Below are 24043 nucleotides of genomic sequence, written 5' to 3'. Positions count from 1 at the left end.
AGAGTGGCCAACTCTAGTCCTTAAGGGCCACCCACATGTCAGGATTTCAGGATATTCCTGATTCAGCACAGGTGACTCAATGAGTGGCTCAGTCAAAGACTGAGCCACAGATTGAGCCACCTGTGCTGAAGCTGGGATATCTTTACCACCTGACCTGTTAGTGGCCCTTGAAGGCTGGAGTTGACCACCCCTGGTTTAAATGCTCTGATGCACCACTGTATGCCTCGCGCCTTCCTGTATCCTGCAAACTCCTTTGAAATGGTGAGACGCATCCACGCCCGATTTAGGGTTTGGATTTACTAAAGTCCTTTACAGATGGGCACGTGGTGTATTAAGTTTGCATTACTTGACACTCATATGAGAATTGTATGAAATATTGGCCGTGATTCACCAATCTGAGATACAGGGTACCACAGCCCTATCCTGTGTTAACCGCCATGGACTTCAGTGGTCTGTTACTGCCTCTGGGTGGGGTATCTTTGGATTCCACTGAAGTGTAGGAGATGCTGATGCTAAATATCAGTGAGTCTGACTCCAAATCAGTGACAGTCACATACAATCAGTAAGAGTTGGCACTGCCTGGCCAGCCGGACGTTTCAAAGATATAGAAATGTTGCTTTAAAATCATTCTTAAATACGGCTAAAATTGTGAATTTTCTAAAACAAATAACTCAGAATATAACAAGCTATATCAGCGTACTGCCTATAACATTTTAATCTTATTTATTTACAATGCTATTAATTCCCCTAACCAAAGTAGGGTTTATTGGAGATTTATCCTCTTGGGGATAAATTTAATAAGCTAATAAAAATATCATTAAGCGGTAAAAAAATAAACAAGCACACAGCTTTAGATGCACGTACGGTAGGACGGTTATGTTCCCTAGACAAGGACATACAACAATAATGCTGATATAAAATGTGAACACACACACTGATAAACTCGCCATCTTACTTATTGATACCGATCTGCACTGCTTCCTACCTAAAGCTCAGTTGTCAACACTCGCTGTATCTAGAAGCTGGAAACACTCCTTTTCTAAGCAAGACTAAGCAAGTTTCTCTAGCTCCCGTGTGACCAAAACATGAACTTCACCTGGTGAAAACCTTTAGGTCAATTGCCATCTGTAGTATTACAAACAACTCTGTCAAAACAGCCACTGCTGTGGTTGGTCCAGACATGGGCCCAATGATGGTATTAGTGCAAGGATGGTATAGTTCAATCTCCAGTCACTATATTGGTGCTGAATATTTTTTTACTTGCTTTAGGTCGTGATATCTTTTAACGGAGCACTTCATGCGTTTTTTTGTATTGGTTTTTTTTTTAACATAGGATTGAAGCAGGGGGTCTCGCGAACCCCAATAATTTCAGCTCTGGGGACCCCCTGCTTCACGAGATACAGACCTCCAAAGGGGGTGCCAGTATCCCGGTAAAATTTACTGCTCACGCAGGCCCACAGGAAGCCAACCTGATGATGTCACGGCTTCCTATTGGCCCGTAGGGCGCGGGGAGCTTGAAACTCTGCCAGTATGTGATCCCTGCTAGCCAAGCAGAGCGGCAACCGGCGCCCCCTACGGAGGGAGGGAAGTATCTAGGGAAGCAGGATGAATTAATGGTGTTCAGCACCGGAGACCCCTGCTTCAATTATATATTAAAAAAACGCCCACGTGGATTGCCTCTTTAAATGGATCAGCAAGAGATTAAATTATAGTGTACAGAGAACTCTCTGGGAAAAACACTTATAGGCCTATGCCAAATCTAGAAAAAACTGTTCAATTAGCCCAAAACTTAAATAAAAGGCCTCCGAACTGTACACGCAAGCTGTATCAGTGTGAAGTCGACTGAATAACTAATTTTTTGATGAAACGCATCTCAGATGGACCAGGTAACTGGCACCCGATGCCAATGGAGTCTTTATTTCAAGACTTTATCTAAAGAATTGTTAAGGAAATATAATTTCAGTTGAGAGGCACAGATGTAGCCAGACTTGCTGTTCCCGGCACCGCGGACAAACAAGCACAATTCTGCGGAGCTGTGGATAGTTACAATTGCGGCTGGGCCGATTAATGCTGTGAGGGGGTCATACTTCTGAATAGGACCCCCGCTGTGCAAATCCTCCGCTTGCTCATGCTGGCCCCATGCCTGATCTCTTCTCCCTCTGCTTCACGTGCTGCCGCTCTCGCACTACCCCCTGCTCCAGTCGCCTGCAGCTATTACCGGCACTCACTCTCACTGCTCCAGCACTGTCCACCCCCTTGATGATGTAGATGGCCAAATATGGGTATCTACATCATGAAGAGGAATACTATATTCTGTCATCTACAGTATATCATCAAGGGGTTGGGCAGGACATGTAACACTGTCTGGTACTGTGCAAACCCCTTGATGCCATAAATGACCACATATTGTCCCATAGTCTTCCCCCTCATGATGTAGATATCCATATTAGTCATCTACGTCATCAACGGGGTTGGACAGTGCCAGGCAGTTTGTAGCAGAGCCGGAGGAGTGGAACTGCTCTCCATTCGCTCATCAAGGGGATTGCACAGGAGCGAACAGAGAAGAGGTATGGGGGGGGTTATTGCACTGAAGCAGGCAAAGGATTAATACTGCAGGGGTCCCATTCACAGACACGGACCCCATGCAGCGTTGATTCTTTCTGTTTTCAGCGCCACAATCGACACAGTATTGGGAGCGTGCGCGATCGCAGCACTGAAAACAGTAAGCCTGGCTACATCTGTACTACAAGCTTAGGCTGGGGCCATAGAGGGTTGAGCAGAGCTGAGGTGCGCTGACGCTGAGACTCGCCTCCTGAAATCTGCGCGATTCCATGGACTTGCAGGCGAGCCAGCTGGCGCGATCGGGAGGCGGGGGGAGACTGAGGGAGGCGGGGCAGTGACGTCACTGGGCCAATCGCCAGCGACGCACCAACGTCACGGCGCCGACGTCATGGTGCCGTGACGTTGACGCTGCTCCGCGCTGATTGGATTTTTTCTGCCAACAGCGCTCTGATAAACAGCTTGGCTGTCGGCTGAAAAATCCAGCGCCCCAGCACGCCTGCGGATGCTCGCGTGAGCCCCCTCTAAAGACATCCTCATGGAGGATGCAGGGGCGCGGAGCGTCAGCACGGCTTAGCGCGGCCTCCCCTTCTATGGACTCGGCCTTAATTACGATGAGAATGGCAAATTGATGGGGCATATTCTGCTCTTCTTTGAAGTAGTGTAGTCTCAGTTTTGTCTTTAGGTTCTCATTTGTTAAATCTCTAACGGGAATGTAAAAAAAAAAAATTGTATTTGGTGAATGTACATGATGTAAAACTGGATTTGTTGTAATAATATGACAAAAACATAATAACAAGTTTAATACCGACATAGCCAGCCAGATTACATACTAAGAAATGTAGCAGTCTAACTGACTTCCCTAAACAAACCTAACAATGCTAAAAGTAATGGTTTTCTTTACCCTTATCCCTGCCCTTACATTAAGCTAATAAAGATAAGGAGAGGTGGGGAGGGGACTCGGGCAGACAAAAGGGAGCAGCCAGAGGAGATCACACCCCTCCCAAGTCTCACTTTTTCAAATAATTAAAAAAAAAAAAAAGCTTATCGGGGTCAAATTTTGGGTAAAAAAAAGGTGTCAATCACCCAGATGTTCTCTCTTGAACTCCCTCCACTATACATTCATACTCTCCTCCTATAACACTGCCATTGTCTTGCCAAGTAAACCTACTTTTCTTCACTCATACAAACTCTGTCCTCTAACCCTCAATGTTGTTTGCCACCTTTACTCCCTTCTCCACCCAACTACACCTGCACACCTTCTACCCTCACAGCTCGAGACCTCTCCACCTACTTCAGACAAGATTAAGTCAATCAGACATGACATCTCTACATGTCAAGTTCCACACACAACACCTCCCTCCCTTGCACACCTAAATCCACCCTCAACTCATTTTTCCCGGAGACTGAGGATGAGGTCTCATCTCACGCTACAACCTGCCCCCTTCATCCTATTCCCTCACATCTCCTCTGCTCCCTCTCTGGCACACTAAGACCCACCCTAACTCACCTTTTGAAGTGAAACTTCTTGGCCGGCACCTACCACATGAAAATTTCCCTGGCAGTACTGTAAATTGCCTTGATGGTGACGGAAGTACAGTTCGGGAAATTACGTCACTGCTGGCAGAAGAGGCCATCAGCGACATCAGTGTTGCCAGCTCCCACCAGTCAACACAAACACACCCCACCTAACAAACGTCTGTGTCCTGGCTCCCCAGAGATCTCCTCTTCGGATGGGAGATGCGACGGGGACTGCGACATCCGGGCACTGCGTCCCCGCAGCTCAGTCAGGAGGTGGAGAGAGGGGGGGGCTGCTTCGGGCCAGGGGACTCGGACAGCTCGTGTCCAGTAACGAGTAAGGCAGCGGCGGGTCGGCGGCGCTGGATTCCCTGGATGACACACTCTCTCCCCCCACACCGAGCACACAGCGCCACAGTCACCCACCTCCCCACAGCATCTCTTCTGCCCCAGCTCCCCCGAGATCTCCTCCTCTTTGGCCAGGAGATTCGCTGTGTCCCTACAGTTCTGCCGGAGGGAAGAGAGGAGGGAAGGGGGGCGGGGAGCACTGGGAGAGCCTACAGGACATGCTGAACGCACCCTCCACCCCAGCACCACACTTGGACGACACAAGCACACAGTGACAGAATGACATACAGTGACACACAATGACACAGTGATACACACACAGTGACACACAATGACACAGTGATAGACACTAACACACACAGTGATACACACACACAGTGACAAACACACACTGACTGATGCGCACACACACACTGACGCACACACACACACACTGACTGATGCACACACACACACACACACACACACATTGTGACGCACACACACAGTGACGCACATGAGGAATTTACAGTTACTATAAATATAGAAGTGCAAATAGCTAAAATGTGTTCTAAGTCAAACTTCTTTGCATTTTGGCACTTAAATTGATTTTTGATTTTTAATTAAAAACATCACCATTACAAATAAAATTTCTGTGACAAAACAGTATAGAAGTTTCACTTAAAATGCACATGCTCGGCACACACACTTTTTAACCTCTTTCTCATCACTGGCACATTCCCATCTTCTTTTAACCATATATTCATCACGCCCCTTCTAAAGAAACCTCTTGACCCAAACTGCCTCCATAACTACTACCCTATCTCCCTTCACCCCTTTGCCTCCAAGCTACTTGATTGACTTGAATACACCCTTTCTCTTCTCCAACTCCGTTTGACTCATTCGCAATCTGGTTTACGCACTCTATACACTCCTCTGAGACAGTCCTTACAAAAGGACCCAATGACCTACTTTCAGCTAAGTCTAAGAGTCACTTCATTCCTTACTAATTTTCCTGGATCTTCCAGCTGCTTCCGATACTGTCGATTCCCCCCCTTCTCCTGAACACTTTCCCTTGCATTGACCTCCGTGACAAAGCTTTCTCCTGGTTCACATCCTACCTATCCAACTGCTCCTTCTGAGGTTCCTTCTCTGGTGTCTCCTCCTCTTCACTCTCTCTTTCTGTTGGAATCCCACAAGGCTCTGTCTTTGGACCTCTGCTCTTCTCACTATTTTCTTGGTAATCAAATACAATATTTTGGCTTTCAGTATTATCTCTATGCCGATAACACCCACATTTACTTCTCATCTCCTCTTACCCTATCCTGTCCTGTGTCACCAACTGTCTCTCTACAATCTCCTCCATGATGTCCCACCGTTACCTGAATCTTAACATGTCCAAAACAGAACTAATACTCTTCCCCACTTCCACTGCCACGCCTACAACTAAACTTGCCCTCACTATCAATAATACCACAATCTCATCAACACCTCAAGCCCGCTGTCTGGGGGTCATCTTTGACTCTGATTGCTCCATCATACCTCCCATTCAGACCCCCATGAAGTCCTGCCATCTACACCTCCACAATATTGCCAGGACACGCCCGTTTCTCACTCATGATGCAACTAAAATTCAAATTCACTCACCCATCTTGTTCCGCCTTCTCCTAGTTGACACTCCCCTTGTCCGTCTGTCCCATCTCCAATCCATCCAAATTGGTGCTGCCAGACTCATCTACCTCACTCACCGCTCCACTTCTGCTGCTCCGCTGTGCAAATCCCTACACTGGCTTCCCATATCCTCCAGAATAAGAAGTAAAACCCTAGCTCGAACTTACAAAGCTCTCAACGATGCTGCCCCCCTTATATTAACAAACAACACACAATCCTAATAGAGGTATAGTAGTATTTTATCTGGTAGTGTTAGGACCTGCGAACTGGGTCTGCCTTGCAGGCTTACAATGCTTTGGCCAAAGGGTTAAACGAAATTACCCTTTTTCAAGAGAATATATAAGTATTTTATTGTGTATTTTTGTCATATTGGATGTAGCATTGGGCTTCTCTGTCACTTATTCCCCCCTTATATCTCAGCCCTCATCCCTAAATATATACCTAAAATCCCCCTACGCTCTGTTCACGACATCTGTCTTTCCTCCTGCCTTATCACCTCCTCTCACTCCCGCCTACAAGACTTTTCCATGTTGCTTCTCTCTCTGGAATTCCCTACTACGTACCATCAGACTCTCCTTCAGTTTTCAGTCATTTAAAAACTCCATGAAATCTCACCTTTTCATAGATATCTAGCAAACCGCCTAACACCCTCCCCACCCCCGCCAACCCTATTGGTACCAGCTGGGCAGCTAGACCAATCTCCGCCCTATCTAATACTACCCAACATCCCCAAACCTTAATGGGACCAGCTGTGCAGCTGGACAATACTCCATCCTGAGGCATTATCCATCTCACAATTAGACACCTTACCTTTTGTTTCAACATTTCCCCTAATTTCTTCTGGATTGTAAACTGTCACGAGCAGGTCCGTCATTAACTCTTTGTATCCATTTGTGCATGTTTGGCCTTATTTGTCTAGCCCATCTTCCCCCCCCCCCCCTTAATCGCAGATCGGGTCCCCTAAGGTGTTCTGGGGTCTGGCTAGGTGTCTCTGTGTGGTGCATACCTGCTGGCAACAGGAGAGCCTGAGTCTCCCGCGATGACATGGGGGATAACAGGAACAGGTTACTGGGGTGGATGCCTTCATTCTGGTTCAATGGTGCAGCGCCTCCATCTATAGTAGGCCCCAGGAATGCGGGGTGGAGTCCTTACCACAGAAATCCCCCTCCCAGGGATTGAGAGATTCCAGTCTCACACAAGGATTATCTTTAAAAGCAGCAGTCTCTTTATTCTCTTGGGCAGCAGCACCCGACAGGTACAGTTGATGCACAGTCCACTAACTGTTCTCCCTTGTGATGTCCCTGCCGCCACTGTGGACCAAAGGCATCCAGAGTGGGGCTAGCTCTTCCCTCACCCCCTAAGCAGGGTGAGAGGTATTTGGTTCCACCTCACTAACTGTAGCTAGATCAGCTCTACTCATGAGCTGATCACTACTCTCCTCCTAACTCACTATCACTACTGTCAGACTGACAGAACACACACACTAAATAGAAAATGCACTGCTCTTTTATGATCTCAACAGGCACCGCCCCTGTGTCTCTTGCTTTGACACAGGGTCAGGTGACCTACCTCCACCACTCAGGACAGTGCTTGAAGTGGGGGAAACCCATGATAACTCCTTGCAACCTGCCCTTACCAGGGATTATACCAGGAGGAGGATAGAACTATAGCCCCATTTCTTACCAGGGCTACATTTGTATGTAACTGTTCATGTTATGATCAAATCTCTGTACTCCCCCCCCCCCCCATTGTACCGCGTGGCAGAATATGTTGGCGCTTTACAAATAAACAATAATAAGAATGTCACTGGAATTAGTTCACATCGGCCCTAAGATTGCCCCTTTTAAGACTTGTTGTTTAGTGCCTTTCTTTGCCGTGCTGTGTTTGTCCTACACACCTCTGTCTGACAAAGACGTCGTGAATTTCACCATCATTGGGCGAGAGAGAAAACAATCTGAATAATACCCACCATTCTTAGAGGCCCCGTTATAAATAAAAACTTTCAAGAAATATTAAAAGTACTTGTCCGCATTCTTGTAAAGGCTTCAGTCATTGAGGTTTAAGCTTTTATTAAAAAAAAAAAAACAATTCCTGGAGTTTCCGTTTGCGAGAAGGAGCAGGGCGGTGGGAATGTCGCTGCCTTGGAAGCCGGTGAACGCAGTTCCGAATCGCGCTGGCTTATGCCTGAAAACATTTGTCTATGTAATATTCTACGTACTGTAGACAGATGTTTTCCGGCATACTGTAAGCCAGTGGCATTCGAAAACTGTTCACCGGCTTCCAAGGCAGCGACATTCCCAACCGCTCTGCTCCTCCTCGCCATCGGAAACGCTAGAAAAAGTTTATTTTATAAAAGCTTAAACCTCAAGAAGGAAAAAAAAAAAAAAAGTATGATGGGACTGAACCAAGGAAATGACCCCGGCACAAATCTGTACTGTTCTAACAGACATGGTGCCCCGGTGAACTACCTCATGTTTAATAGCTACATATCAGAAACCTGCACACAAAAGCACTGCTTATGTATTTATCAAATTGTGCCTGGAAAGCTGAGTGATACAAGGGTTGACCATAGAGCTAAGACTCTGACGGAAGCAGTGCCAAAATGTTCGATTCCTAACGTATTAGTGCCAAGCGTTGTTAGAAGTATTTAAGAATGAGTGATTCCAGAGAGCTGTGTTTTTGTCAGTTTAAAGAACTTCGGGTTTGCCTTGGGGCCAAAATCAGGCAAATTCTGAAGGTATTTCACGTATGCCAAAACCAAGATAAGCACACTCCCTCTGAGGTTACTGGTACCCCTCATACTGATCATAATGCTTGTAACGTGTCCAAACCTCACTTGAATTTAAGCTGTTTTTTCTCTCTCTTTTTTTTTTTAAACCTAACTCCTGTGTGCAAAAACTGATACATATGAACTTAGATATATTTGCATAGGTTTTGGCCCAAACCTAAAAAAACTCAATGAGGTTTCCTTTCATTTGTGTCATGCATACTGTAAAAATACCCAAGTGTTATTAGCAGCATGTAAATATGCAAAGGCATCTGACATTCTGAATTACATTACTCAAAAGTGGCAATTTAATTCAAATGAAAAACAGCATGTTGTGGAAATGTGTAGGCTTCGACTGGCTTAGTGTTATGTGAAGAAGAGTCCGATTTGGCTAAAGTAAGCTAGTGTAAATCCAAATAATGAGACACAACTCCGCAGTTGGAGACAGCAATATTTATCATGTAACTACTACTGGTTTTACATAGAGTAGCAATGCAATTCCTCCCATTTCCAAACAGACAAATACCACAAATTACATGTATATTGTAGGCCTTGCTAGTGTGAGTTGATTTTGTATAAGTTGGTTCCTTTCCCCCTGTAAATGGAATTCAAGTGATTGGGAATCCATGTTGTCTGTTTGTATCCATTTCTTACCCAGACTCGATTCTGTAATGTTAGTTTGTAAGATTGATTTGAAAGAAGCACATCTAGTTAGGGTAAACATTTGATTGTTTATGAGACATAGCGGAACATGAGTTGGTACATAACATTTCATGTACCCAAGGTTTAGATAAGAATATGGCCAAGCTTTTGTTTATCTATTCTTATTGTTATTATACGCAGCTCTCGGCTTTCTAATCTTATTACTGCTTAAAAGTAGTAGGTTCATTTTGTAGCTAGGAATTACTATATGAATCCTGTATTAGAAGAGATGCATTAGAACAGAAAAATATATAGCCCAAGTGTGTTCTCCATTGTTAAACTGTCCTTGCCCATACTAACTAAGGCTACGTCCATAGAGGGAGGAGCCCCGTCATCCTCAATAAGGATGTCTTTAGAGGGGGCTACCGCGAGAGTCCGCAGACGTGCTGAGGCGCTGGGATTTTCAGCCGACAGCCAAAACTGGTTGTCAGCGCGCTGTCGGCTGAAAACACCCAATCAGCACGAAGCAGTGTGTTGACGTCATGACGTCGACGCCGTGACGTTGACGTCGGCACTTCGCGGGCTATTGGCCCGGCGACATCACTGCCCCGCCTCCCCCCGCCCCTCCCGCCTCCCCCCCCAATCGCGCACGCTGGCTGCCAGTCCATGGAATCGCTCCTGACCGAGCAGGTGAGACTCAGTGTCAGCGCTGCTCAGCACGCCCCCCCCCCCCCCCTCTATGGACGTAGCCTAAAACTTGGTATTGTAAACTGCCTCAAGAATAAATGATATTTGGAACGGCAAAGAAAACTGTGTTGGGATCTGTATTTTCACACAAGGATCTTAGGGTATTTTCCACCCCCCCCCCCCAAGTCTTGACCCAATTTAGAAAAGCATCAACATTAAATTTGTCCTTAATAGATGACCCCATCATATTTCACTGTCCATTGGATTCTTGGCAAGGAGTAGCCCCAGGTAATGCACCATGGAAGTTACTAGAAAGTGATGACCTTATGGGTTATTTTAGATAGGGGGTGTAAGCCACTTTAGGGATAATTCCGTTGAATAATTAATTAAGATGGCCCAATATCTCTGTACTTAGTGGAGTGAGTCTCATGTCATGTACATCACTGACAACAAAGAGAGAAAGGACACCCAAAAATGTGTGTGTGTGTGTGTGTGTGTGTGTGTGTGTGTGTGTGTGTGTGTGTGTGTGTGTGTGTGTGTGTGTGTGTGTGTGTGTGTGTGTGTGTGTGTGTGTGTGTGGAGGGTGAAATGTACTGTTCATGCCTTGAGTGCTGGGGTTATTTCTATTCTTAAAAGACTCCTTCACTGCCAAACGTTGAGCAGTCATAACTGCTTAATAACACCAGGTCAGCAGTGTGATAATGATCCAGTCCTGGTTTTGTATCATCACTTGCGTGTTCTGTTAGTAACTTTGACCTAATTGAGTAAGATTCAATTGAGCACAGACTGGCCTTGATCATTACATGGTTGAATTAGAGCTAGTTGGCAGGTATGACAAAAGTTTGCTCACTACAAAGAGCAATCCAATTACCAGTAGCCACAACTCTTTCTACCAGCAAACCGCGGCGTTTCTTCGTTGAGGGCAAGTATAGCAACTGGCACCTTAAGAAAACGAAATTAAAAAAAGAATCCTAAATTCCAGTCCGCTGGTGCCCAGAGGGCCCTGCATGTTTCAGAGAAAGAAAAGCTGAACTGTAATTAAATCTTTAAAGAGGGAAAGATGAGCCCGGAGATAAGTACAGGCATCTGATTTCAAAAACACGAAATGATACAGAAGAGACCGGGAGATCAGTGATATTGGTGTTATTTTGCTGAACTTGTGAGATAATATCTCATACCCCCTGGTTATATTGAGAAAGCAAATCAATTTGTTACCAGAAATCTACAGATAAATGGGTTACAATTTCCTAGCAAAACGGCTCCTCGTTAAACCGCACTCCCATCGGCCCATTTTTATTTGATTTATTTATGGTTGTTTGTTTATTAATTAATTTACCTATACGTTTAATAATACTGTACCTTCCAAGTATTGAACCCATGTAATATTCTGGCCCTGTGGGGTTCTCTGGAGCTGAGCTCAGGTATCACTCAGGTCTATAATTTATTTACATTTTAATTTGACTCTATTGAGAAAACAAAGATGACCTCAGGAATTAACTAGTGGAAAGCAGTGAATTCACAGAACCAAAATAACTATATTGTTTTTCAAGATAGGAGTACAAACCAAGCTTCTTAGAACTCATAATAGAGTTCCAATCAGTGTAACTCACCTAGCGCAGAAATATGTATAAATATATACATACATAATGATCACTTGTGAGCACATTCACATGTTTTAGACAGGTCTGCAACCCTGCCTTTCACCATTATCACCTAGCATACAGTGCTTCCACTACGGCAAGGGATTCTGGGAAAAGACATGCAAATGAGCGCACCAGTGGAAGCACTGTATGCTAGGTGATAATGGTGAAAGTCAGGGTTGCAGACCTGCACATGTGAATATGCTCACAAGTGATCTTTTTATTTGCTATATGCTACACGGTGGAGGGTTTTTGTCGCCCTTTTCACCCACCATAACTTATATAAAAGTATGATATATATATATATATATATATATATATATATATATATATATATATATAATATATATATATATATATATATATAAAAACACACACACACACACACACACATATACTCATCATCTTCAGCCATTGTCAATATATACTGCTGGATGAAGGCCTCCCCAATGACGGCAGTTGCAAGCCTTCCATAAATTGCTCCAACGAGTTCCCTAATTTTATCCATCCATCTTACGTTTGGTCATCAGCTTGGTCTTTTAATATCCCTTGGAATCTGGTAGAGTTCCATCTTTGTCCAACGATGGACATGTTCATTTCTTGTGATGATGTCACTGACATTCTCTTTGCTTTTGAACCCATTCATTCTTTTTCCAAGGCTTACATGCATTCACGAATACAGGCAGAATACATGAGTCAAACACTTTCCTCTTAAAACAGCAAAACTTGAAAAATCATATATTTTTTTTAAATAAATTAGTTCTGTAGTATTAGAAAATACGGTCTACATTTTTTAAACACCTAATGCCATTGTTAATGATTTTTTTAATGTACTGATCATTCTTTGTTTGCTACAGCAATCACTTAGAAAGTCACATCTACTTCCTCTTTTAAAACAGACTCCGACACCCACCTTTTTGAACTCTTCCCTTTGGCAACAAAGTATCACAAACTCATTGGTTGCTGTGTTTACTCTGAAAGCTGTAACAATGTGTTACACTTAGTAATATAATGTTATATATCAGCTGCAGCATTTCACAGACTGCAGCACAAAGAAGGTGGCCATTTTGTTAGGCACACAATCAGAAGTTTCCCAGATTTATAAAAGGAGCACCAAACGATTGCCAGCTTAGGTAAGGATGTAGAATTATTAATTGTCACATACTCTACATATACAAATAAGGGGGGGAAACGGGGGGATGTAGTATTGCTGCTTTAAAGCTGCCTTTTTAAAAAATATTATTCCCCCCCCCCTTTAATATGTGCATCAATACAATCCACACAATGATAAGTAATTAGCTAAGTTGCCGATCGATCTGTTCTCCTGTGAGTGCAGCAGAAGAGGACCAAAAATGCAAAGTTCTGTGGGGAAGATCATGTGACCAGGCAGTCACTCGATACAATTGGTGCACTGCTAGATCGGATGACTCCCTGGTTCAACATCCTTCCCATGTATACTTATTTGGTATATCCCTGTATACGTTTCCTTTCTAAAAACATGTCCAACCTTTTTTTGAACAAATCTATGGTATCTGTCATCAGTCTCCATAGGTAATGAATTCCACATTTTAATTGCCCTTACTGTAAAGAACCCTTTCCTTTGTTGCTGGTGAAATCTCATTTCCTCAAACCTTAAGGGATGACACCGAGTCCTTTGTACTGCCCTTGGGATGAATAGTTCTTTTGAGAGCTCCTTGCAATGTCCCCAAATATATTTGTATATAGTTATCATATCCCCTCTTAGACGCCTCTTTTCTAATGTAAATACATCTAATTTAGCTAGCCTTTCCTCATATGTTAGATTGCCCATCCCCTTTATTAATTTGGTGGCTCTTCTCTGCGCTCTCTCTAGTTCGATGATGTCTTTTCCAAGGAGTGGTGCCCAAAGTTGTACTCCATATTCAAGGTGTGGTCTTACTAATGCTTTGTAAAGGGGCATAATTATGTTTACTTCCCTTCCATCCATTGCCCGTTTAATGCAAGATAAGATATTGTTTGCCTTTGCAGATACTGCATGACTTTGGGCACTATTGCTAAAGTCTGCTGTCTATAAGCACTCCTAAATCCTTCTCCATCAAGGATTCCCCAAATTTACCCCATTTAATTTGTAAGTCACCTGTTTATTCTTGCATCCCAAATGCATAACCTTACATTTATCTGCATTAAACCTCATTGGCCATTTACCTGTCCAAGTTTCCAGTCTCTCCAAGTCCTTCTGGAGAGAAATTACATCCTGCTTTGATTCTACTACCTTACAGAATTTAGTATCATCAGCAAAGATGGAGACTTTGCTCTCGATGCCAACCTCAAGGTCATTAAACAAGTTAAAAAGCAGGGGTCCCAGTACTCCACTCACGACCTTAGCCCAACCTGAAAAAGCTTCATTTATGACAACCCTCTGTTGTCTATCCTTCAACCAGTTTTCAATCCAGGTGCATATATTATTACGGAGTCCAATTTGCTTTATTTTGTACACCAACCTTGTGTGGAACCGTATCAAAAGCCTTTGCAAAATCAAGTAAACCACATCAACTGCATTACCCTGGTCTAAATTCCTACTTACCTCCTCAAAGAAACAAATTAGGTTAGTTTGGTATGATCCATCCTTCATAAATCCATGCTGACTATTACTAATAATTTTGTTTTCCATTAGGTATTCCTGAATACTATCTTGTATTAAACTTTCAAGTAATTTCCCCACTATTCAAGTCAGGCTTTCAGGTCTGTAATTCCCTGGTTGTGATCTAGCTCCCTTTTTAAATATAGGCACCACATCTGCTTTACGCCAATCTTGTGGTACCGAGCCTGTGGAAATGGAGTCCTTGAATATTAAATGTAATGGTTTGGCTATTACTGAGCTTAACTCATTGAGAACTCTTGGATGTATGCCATAGGGGCCAGGTGCCTTATTTACTTTAATTTTTCCAAGCCGCTTATGAACTTCTTCCTCAGTTAACCAATTGTTCATTAATATGGAGGTTGTGGCTTCCTCCCGCGGCACTACTATTGAACTTGATTCTTTCCTTGGTAAACACAGAGGCAAAGAACTTGTTTAATACCTCAGCTTTTTCCTTATCTCCAATAATCTGCCTGCCCATCTCACACTGAAAGGGTCCTATATTCTCTTTTCTTGTTTTTTTTGTTGCTATTAAGCTACTTAAAGACCTTTTTAGGGTTGATCTTACTTTCTATTGCAATCCTTTTTTCATTATCCATGTTTGCTAATTTGATTGCCCTTTTGCAATTTTTGTTACATTCCTTATAATTCTTGAATGAAAGGTTGAAAGATTCAGTTGAAGACTCCCCACTTTTTGGCACACTGATTGTAATAAACATTACATTGTTATAAGCTCTTTGCAGCAGGAATTCTTTGTGCTTCTGTAATGTCAGCACCACATAAAGATCTCTTAAAAAGTAATAATAATTTAAAAAAAATACCCTTTACTGCCGCAACGCATCGCTGCATAAGTCATTGCAAGCCACTTTGGCAATTAAGAGTTTTAACCACGTCACTGCCGTAGAGGACTGCAATATATTACTCTGAAGGGGGTTAATACAGCCATCTAAACGAAAGTGGTGAAAGCAGGGCTATTGTACTGCATGCTGGAGATGTCAGTCAGTGTTTAAACAGAGCAAAGAGCGAATGTCATCAGAGAATTAGAGAAAAGGCGCTGACAGGGAATGAAAGCAAACATTTATCTCCGCCTTGAGCTCTAAAGCCATCTCGTTCTCACTGCACTGCCCTCCGAATGCTTCACAAATGCCCTGAGAACTGTGTTCTTTCGGAGACGTAACCTCCTGGGTTCAGCAGGGATACAGACGATAATCCTTCCTCTGAAGTGTCTCCGTGAAATCACAACACTACCACCTGGCAGTTCACAGACAAAACACTTCATGTGAGCGTAGGGCAGCAGTCAATGTCTTTTTATTTTCAATTATTTAACAATAATAATAATATATTTTTTTCTTATGTAGTTCTGACAGTTTTTGCCGGCGGTGGCTGACCACCTAATGTTGGTGCCTCAGGGTACAGGGAGATTAAGTGACTTGCCAAAGGTCACAAGGAGCGCTGGTATTAGGATATGAACCCGGTTGAGCCACATTAAAGGCCCTGACATTACACTGAGATGTTCCTTCTACTACTTGTTTGTTTATTTCACATAGTGTGCGGGTAAACTCCCATCACGTGGCAGCCTCACACTGCCAGATATTTCCACCTGCAAGAGCTAAAATCAGTGAGATTTGGGGGTTCGAGGACAACAAAAATTATGTTTTAATGGGGAAAAAAATGCAGCTTTTTATCAGTGAGACTCCATTGTAATATATGAGACTATGATGCTAAGTATAAGTGAAACGCAGAAAATCTGTGAGAGTTGGCATGTCATTGATCGGTCAAAGAGCTATTAGATATGTCCAATTCCATGACAGCCTATTGCTATTCAACAGATGGACACAGATATCTCATTCTGTTTGGATACATCATTACATAATTTTCATGTGTATCTGCATGCGATGCAGGAGCTTACTTACAGCTGGTAGGCAGGCTGCCTCACAGCATCTCTCAGTCCACAATTCGTTTTTTGTATTCCATCCCATTATACTCTATGTTTAGGCTGATACAGTAAGGGAATTCAGACATGCTTGGGGTAGACATACGGCTACCCTGTATATGCAAGAAAGCCAAGGACCAAATGGGGTGTGATGTTTTACAGCAGATAAGAACATGGGCAGACCCATTTTAGGTTCCTATGTGTACTGCACTCCAAATAACAAGCAAATACGTATGGGGCAAAACTGAGTTCGAATTGGTGCTAAACTGACAACGTATTAAAGCAGCAGTTCAAGCTGCTGTTTAAAAAAAAACCGATCGGGAAGATTCGGCTCAGGGGTTCAATAAATGGCTGTCTGTGCAGCAGAAGAAGACCCAAGATGCAAAGTTCTGTGGGGAAGATCATGTGACCAGGCAGTCACTAGATGCAATAGGTGCACTGCTAGAGAGGGCAGGGCTCAAAAAGGGGTGTGCCAGAGCCTGTTTCAGAAGAGGAAGGGGATGTGACTTTGTAAATGGTTGCTCTAGAAACAAAGAATGCTTGTTACATTATAATAAATTATATTAAAAAAAATTAGAATGCTACAACTATTTTCTCTTAGTACAGAGCTGATTAAAAAAACAAAAACAAAAAAACACGTGTAGGATATGCTTGAACTGCAGCTTTAATGCTTCCCTTCCTGATCCATGCTGTTTTCAGCCTGTGTGCTGCGGAACCTTGTGTGGTTCTGTAAGAGACACGGGTTCCAATTTAACTTCTAATGCCTAGGTTTCCAGATGTAACCCGGCTAATGAGCTGAAATCATTAAAGGAGCAATTCATGCTATTTTAAGTTTTTCATTTTTTAACACAGGGTTGAAGCAGGGAGACTCCTGAGCTGAACTCCATTCATTTCAGCCCCGTACCAGGGCCGCCAACAGGGGGGGTCTGCTAGTGTGGGCGTCCCGGGCCCCGTGAGTCAGGGGGCCCGGCCCCCTGCGCTGCCGTGCCCGCTTTATATATTTTTTTAAAAAGTCAGGAAAAAAAATGTTGGCGATTCCCGTGCGCATGCAGAGAGCCGAGGTCTCGGCGCGCATGCGCAGGGAAGCAGGGTGTCCGGCCTGCTGCCTGTGGGCCTGCTCTCCCCCCCCCCCGCACCCTCCCAACGTGAGACGGAGGGGAAGCACCATTGCGAGCCCGCGCGTGCCAATTCAGCTTCCCCCGCGCGCGCCCACCCATCTTCCCCCACGCACGCCCACCCAGCTTCCCCCGTGTGCCAACCCAGCTTCCCCCGCATCCGCCTCCTGCTCCAGGCAGCAGTCGCGGAATTAGCCCGCCAGTCTCGTCCTCCCCCCCCAGTCAGTCACCCACCCACTCACTCAGTCACCCACCCAAGTCATCCAACTACCCAGTCAGTCAGACACCCAGGCAGGCAGTCACCTGTCTTTTGTTGAAAATATAACAGCTGGGGTTTAAAGACATGGTGATGTCACAGCTTCCTATTAGCTCGCAGTGCGCAGGAGCGTTGAAATTCCATGACATGAATCCTGGTAGCCGATTGGAGCAGCTACCAGAACACACCCTACAGAGGTAACTATCTGAGGACGCAGGTGCTCCCCGGAGCTGAAATTAATGGGATTCAGCTCAGTAGACCAGCGGTGCGCAAACTGTGGGGCGCGACCCCCAGGGGGGGCGCGAGACTGCCGACGGGGGGCGCGGGGTTTACAGAGGCCCCGCGCGCTTCCCGAAGGCACTTAAATTAAATGCCGGGGGAGCTGCAGGGTCTCTGTAAACCATACTTACCCGTGACTCCGGCGGCTTCCTCCCGGCGTCGCCATGGCAACGCGGCATCAAAATCACGCTGCGAGGTCATGTGACGTCACGTTGCTATGGCAACGTGACGTCATTACGCCGGAGCGAGGGTAAGTTGGGGTTGGGGGGGGCGCGGGAGTGAGGGGACAGCCGGCAGGGGGGCGCAGGGAAAAAAGTTTGCGCCCCCCTGCAGTAGACCCCTGCTTCAATCCAATGAAAAGAAATTAATCTCTCAGCCCCAGTAACATTTTAACACGTTTTAGTGATCACTGCAGTTTTCTTTTTAGCATTTCGTTTTTTGTAAGATTGTATTCATGTAATAAAGGTAACTTTTTTTCCTTTGGGAGCACCTTACACAGACTAGCAACAATATATCATTACAAGTGTTGGCTACAACTGGTAAGAGTTTTTTCTGATCCTAAAACTCTGACCCCAAAACTCTGATCCCAAAACACCTAATTAATCACAGGTGGTGCAAGCCTGATAGACCAATCTAGGCTATGCAAGGATCCTGAATTTGAAACTCTCTCTCTTTCTGATAGCTGAATTTATGTTAAACATGCGATAAGATATGTTTTAAAAGGCAATCCATGCGGCACTTAAAAACTATTAATATATATATATATTTTAAATTAAAATATAGACAGAGTTTGATGATCTTTTATTGAAAACGATTAATCTGGGGGCGATCGATTCATTCTCCCGCGAGTGATCAGCAAAGATCCTGCTTCCCAGGGTTCACTAAATGTCTGCCTTTCGGTTTCAATTAATCCTTCAATCAGTGTAACTCAGCAGCTACAATGTATTCTTATACTACTACGGTAACCTTATCTATTGTTACAGTTTGCAGCTCAAACTGCAGGGAATAGTAGCAACAAGTTATCACAAACAGGAAAGTGTTGTAAAGATCTTGCACTGCTGGGGAGGTGGGCTAAAACCTGCTATAGAAATCAAAGGATGCTCACTATATTAAAACGAATTAAAATGGCATTATGTGTTGAATAATAATAATTAAAAAAAAGGAAGTGTTATCTACTACTACAGAACAGATTTATTAAAAAAAAAGTAGCATATTGCTTGGATTGCCTCTTTAAAGTATTAAAGTATATCAAAAGCTGAAATCTAAAATTCTATACTGTTGTGCTAATGGTATTATACCATGAATAGCACCAGGGCCGCCAACAGAAATCGTGGGGCCCGGGACAAACATTTTGAGCAGGCCCCCCCCCCTCTGTCGGCGGTATTGCCCGCCACCCCTCCCACCCCCCATTTCCCACCTCACGAGCCCCCTCTCTCCCCCCCATCCCATATATCTCTCTCCCTTCCGTCTCACCCCCTCTCACTCTCCCGTCTCACATGTATTTCTCTCCCCTGCTTCTCACTCTTACTCCCTCTTTTCCTCACTCACCCCCTGTCCTCTCCCTCCGTCAATTACCCCACGCTCACTCATTCCGCCCCCCTACACACAATTCCCCCCACAAGATATATATCAAAAAACTTCCCACCCCCAAATATATACAACCTCCCCCCCACAAATGCATACAAAAAACCCACCTACCCCATACATACATACATACATATACTGTACATATATATATATATAGACATGTAGTAACCAGGGGGATCCTGATGACAAAAGACAGCACACCGCAGTAATAATCCAAAAAGTGTGTATTGTGAACACAGGGCCGCCAACTTTTCGGTCCTCGTAGAGGGACTTTCCTCAGGGCAGTGCCCTCTACGAGGACCGAAACGTTGGCGGCCCTGTGTTCACAATACACACTTTTTGGATTATTGTGCTGTCTTTTGTCATCAGGATCCCCCTGGTTACTACATGTCTATATGCTTCATATGGGACAAGCATCTGCCTTCTAACAAACGTGAGTGCAAATCTCCATACCAATGACATATATATATATATATATATATATATACACACACACATACACATTCCCAGTAAGATAGATAGATCTTACTGGGAATGTGGGTGTATATAAAATATAATATAATATTATATATATATATATATATATATATATATATATATATATATATATATATATATATATATATATATATATATATATATCTCCAATACATATACAAATTACCCCAACCCCCCCAATACATATAAAAATTACCCAACCCCCCCAATACATATAAAAATTACCCCAACCCCCCCAATACATATAAAAATTACCCCAACCCCCCCAATACATATAAAAATTACCTCAACCCCCCCAATACATATAAAAATGACCTCAACCCTCCTAATACATATAAAAATGACCTCAACCCTCCTAATACATATTAAAATGACCCCAACCCCTCCAATATATATAAAAAATACCCCAATACCCCCCCTCTCATGCCGGCGCGCCGGAAGCTTAACCTACTTCCGGCGCTGTCACAGGGAGCCCGGCGCCCGGGTTTTTTTTTTTTTTTTAAATTTATTAACTGGCGCCCGGCCGCGCAGGGGGCCCGGGACGCCAGTACCCTTTCTCCCCCCCTCTTGGCAGCCCAGACTAGCACTATATATATAATCACTTGAATTAAACTCTGGAGTGCTTTTTCTTTCAGCTGTATTTTCTAAAGAATTTTTATTGTGATTCTGTGGGAGGTAACAATTCAGGGAATAAAATATCCTCCCCTAGTATCGTACATTCTTTTCTTGTCGTCAATTATAATAGAATTCTGTGTATCCACTTGTAAAAGATTGTACTTCTTTTCTCCCCTTCCTTATTTTGTCTCCTACCCCTTTCTTTTCTGTATCCCACTTACTCATAAAATCAATAGATATTACGTTTATGGGGAAAAAAAACAAAAAAAAACATGGTATCGTAATTGATGGACTTTTACTTCTCAAGCTACCGTCACCTAAAATAAAATGATGTTAGTGGCTCAAGACGTAGTTTAGTGGTAAGGACATTGTCTTTAAGATGTCAGTTTAAAACCCAGTACCATCTCTCCTTGGGACGACCATGGGCCAGTCACTACATTTCTCAGGCGACAAAATTAGATGTTATGCTCTTCAGGGCTGGGACTGTAAAATTATATGTACATTATTAGTGCTTAATAATAGAAAAATAAATACGGGATATTTACTAGATCATTTAATGGAATTTTAGGTACACTAGATGGTAAGGCCATGACCCCCGAAAGGCAGAAAACCATAGCAAAACCGTTAGGCAGGTACATCTTTTGGAGACACCGATGTGTTACCCTACAAACAGGCAGTCAGGGCTACTTTGAATGTTGCGTCCTTGGGTTCACCTCAGTGACTGTTGTTTTTTGGTCTTCACCCAGGTGTTGTGCGTCAAGTGAAGCCCATAGTGGGACCCTTCCATGCTGTCCTGAGACTGGAGATGAACTATGTGCTGGGTGGAGTCGTCTCCCATCGTAACATCGTCAATGTCCACATCTTTGTCTCTGAATTCTGGTTTTAAAGAAGGCGTTTGGAAAGACAGGCAGGCGTCTCCCAACTAACACATTACCACACGCCCTATTATGCTGCGTGCCTGTATGTACCACGAAACCGCTCCTAACACACGGTTCATCATCTAATTAGATTGGATAGTCAATTAGAGGTAGGAGGGAGAGAAATTGAATAGATACATAGTGCAGAACTGCCTCAAAGCTTTCGTAGGGAAACCGTTTCAAGTGGAAGAGCTTCATTGTTGTCTGGTAGTTCATTTATGAAGAATAAATAGGTAACAAAAATGATACAGCTATGTTTCATGTGTATCATAAGGGATCTGCATCCCTCGGCCCAGATTTACTAAATGGTACCAAGCCTTAAGGTTAAAACAGCTCGTAATCTGTAAATCGATGTGGAGTGCATGGCTCCCACTTATGGCTACAGAATGTAAATGATGCACATAGCTTTACTAAATGACCCTCAATGTCTCCTGCCCATCCAGGCCCAAACCGAACACAAACGTTCTCAAATTAGGGTTAAAGGAAATAAAAATACAATATAGGCAAACATGGAGCACTAACTTAACGCAGATATAGGGTCATGGGCGCACTCACTGTTTTTGATATTCTTTTTCTGCATGAACAATCAGTTAATGGTTGTATTATTTCAATGACATTATTTTATGGGTTGTATTCAGAGAATAGAATATAGAATTAGTCACGTAGAATAGCTGTCTCCATATATTTTACTCCCTGACCACTGAGCGTGCGGTAGAGGAAGCATGTTGTTGTGACCTAGAGCAGAGGTGCTCAACTCCAGTCCACATGTCTTTCAGGATATCCCTGCTTCAGCACAGGTGGCTCAATAAGTCCCTGCTTCAGCACAGGTGGCTCAGTCAGTCCCAGCTTCAGCACAGGTGGCTCAATCAGAGGCTCAGTTGTTGATTGAGCCACCTGTGCTGAAGCTGTGATGTCCTGAAAACCTGACCACTTGGGAGAGGATGGGGGGGGGGGCAGAGTACTGGTGTTGAGCACCCCTGCCCTAAAGCAAGCAAAGCTGGAAGAGGGCACAATACATGGGAATAAACAGAAAACAACACAGCATCATTATCATATGAAATTATTACATCAGAACATTTACCAGATACAAGCCCACCAAGCACAATGCTAAAATGACTGCATGAAATGATTGTACACACATACTGTATGTTAAATACACAGTAATGCAACCATGCAATCTAATTTTAGGGCGACAGGCTCTTGCTTGTAAAAGCGGACGTGTTTCTCTTACCCCCCCATGGCGGTTGCATCAGTTGTGTGGACTCTGGCTTAGCAGCAGAACCCCTCAGAAGGACATTAACTGATTATACTTGTAAGATTGACTTCCTAAGCTCCAGGTGGTAAACTACAGTACAGGAAAAGCTTGACTAGAAAAATAAGCAAAGATGTTAAAAAGAATACATCTCCTGTGCACCAGACCAAAGCATACACAATATAAACCAGAAGCCGCAGTACTGAAAGAATGTATTTTTTTTTTACATGAGATGGTTCTGCATCTTTTTCATAAGGACCTAGAACAAATAAACAGAGCTGTAATGAATCCTTATCCGTGTCACTGAGAATTAATAAAGGGTTAATGCTTTGGTGGAACAATGTATCTAAGCCAATGTTCCTATTTACCTGGGGGTGGGATATTATCCATCCTGTTCTGAAGACCACCCCCTCAAAACCTGTGGGCCCCCAGATAACTGTCTTGCTCATAATTAGTTGAGCATTGTCTAAAAAACAAAAACAAATCACTGAACGTTAACCTTAGAGCTTTAACTGTCAGGTTATACAGTAGGAGGGTAGCGCGTTGCAACACAATTGAGTTCTAAGCAGAAAAAGATAGCAGATACTTTATTTGGGCACCCTGTGCTGCTCGCAATGCATTGCAAACCCCCTCTGGCAGCAAAAGAATATGTTTCGTTCTACAAGCAAAGGGAGAGGGAGTGGCTCAGTGAGTAAAGACACTGACTGGCACTGAGTTTGAAGCAGGGGAGTCTGGTTCAATTCCCGGTGTTGGCTCCTTGTGACCTTGGGCAAGCCACCTTATCTCCTTGTGCATCAGGCATCAAAAACATAGATTGTAAGCTCTACGGGGCAGGAACTGTGTCTGCAAAATGTCGCTGTAAAGCGCTTTAAAAGAACAAACAACAATTATTATTATTACAATCCAGCCTAAAATGCCATTGATTTGAAAGCTGATACAATATACACGTTTGCCAGGGCAGCCATGTCTAATTCGGTTGTAATGAAATTATATATTTGTAATGTTAATAAACTATCCACAGATAGTAGGATGCACATTCAACCACTTCGCTTCCGCAGACGCCTCAAATGCATATTGTTTAAAATGATACCTTTTCATAACAATACAGTCAATTCATTTCATATGATTAAACGCTCCATTTCCATGTTTTCTATTTGCTACAT

General features: G+C 43.6%; 1 protein-coding gene across 1 annotated transcript in view; it reads left to right on the top strand.

The window, feature by feature from the left end:
- The window catches only part of FBLN1 (fibulin 1), a 108199-nt gene extending 85029 nt beyond the window's left edge, over window positions 1–23170 (top strand). Inside the window, exon 17 of the mRNA XM_075602743.1 lies at window positions 21458–23170. Within this exon, the coding sequence (XP_075458858.1) occupies window positions 21458–21597 (140 nt within the window). The 3' untranslated portion in view covers window positions 21598–23170. The remainder of the gene's footprint in view (window positions 1–21457) is intronic.
- The last annotated feature ends 873 nt before the right edge of the window (window positions 23171–24043 follow it).

Source organism: Ascaphus truei, chromosome 5, assembly GCF_040206685.1.
Source record: "Ascaphus truei isolate aAscTru1 chromosome 5, aAscTru1.hap1, whole genome shotgun sequence".
NCBI lineage: Eukaryota > Metazoa > Chordata > Amphibia > Anura > Ascaphidae > Ascaphus > Ascaphus truei.
Note: the sequence above shows the minus strand (reverse complement) of the source record. Positions and strands in the feature narration are given on the sequence as shown.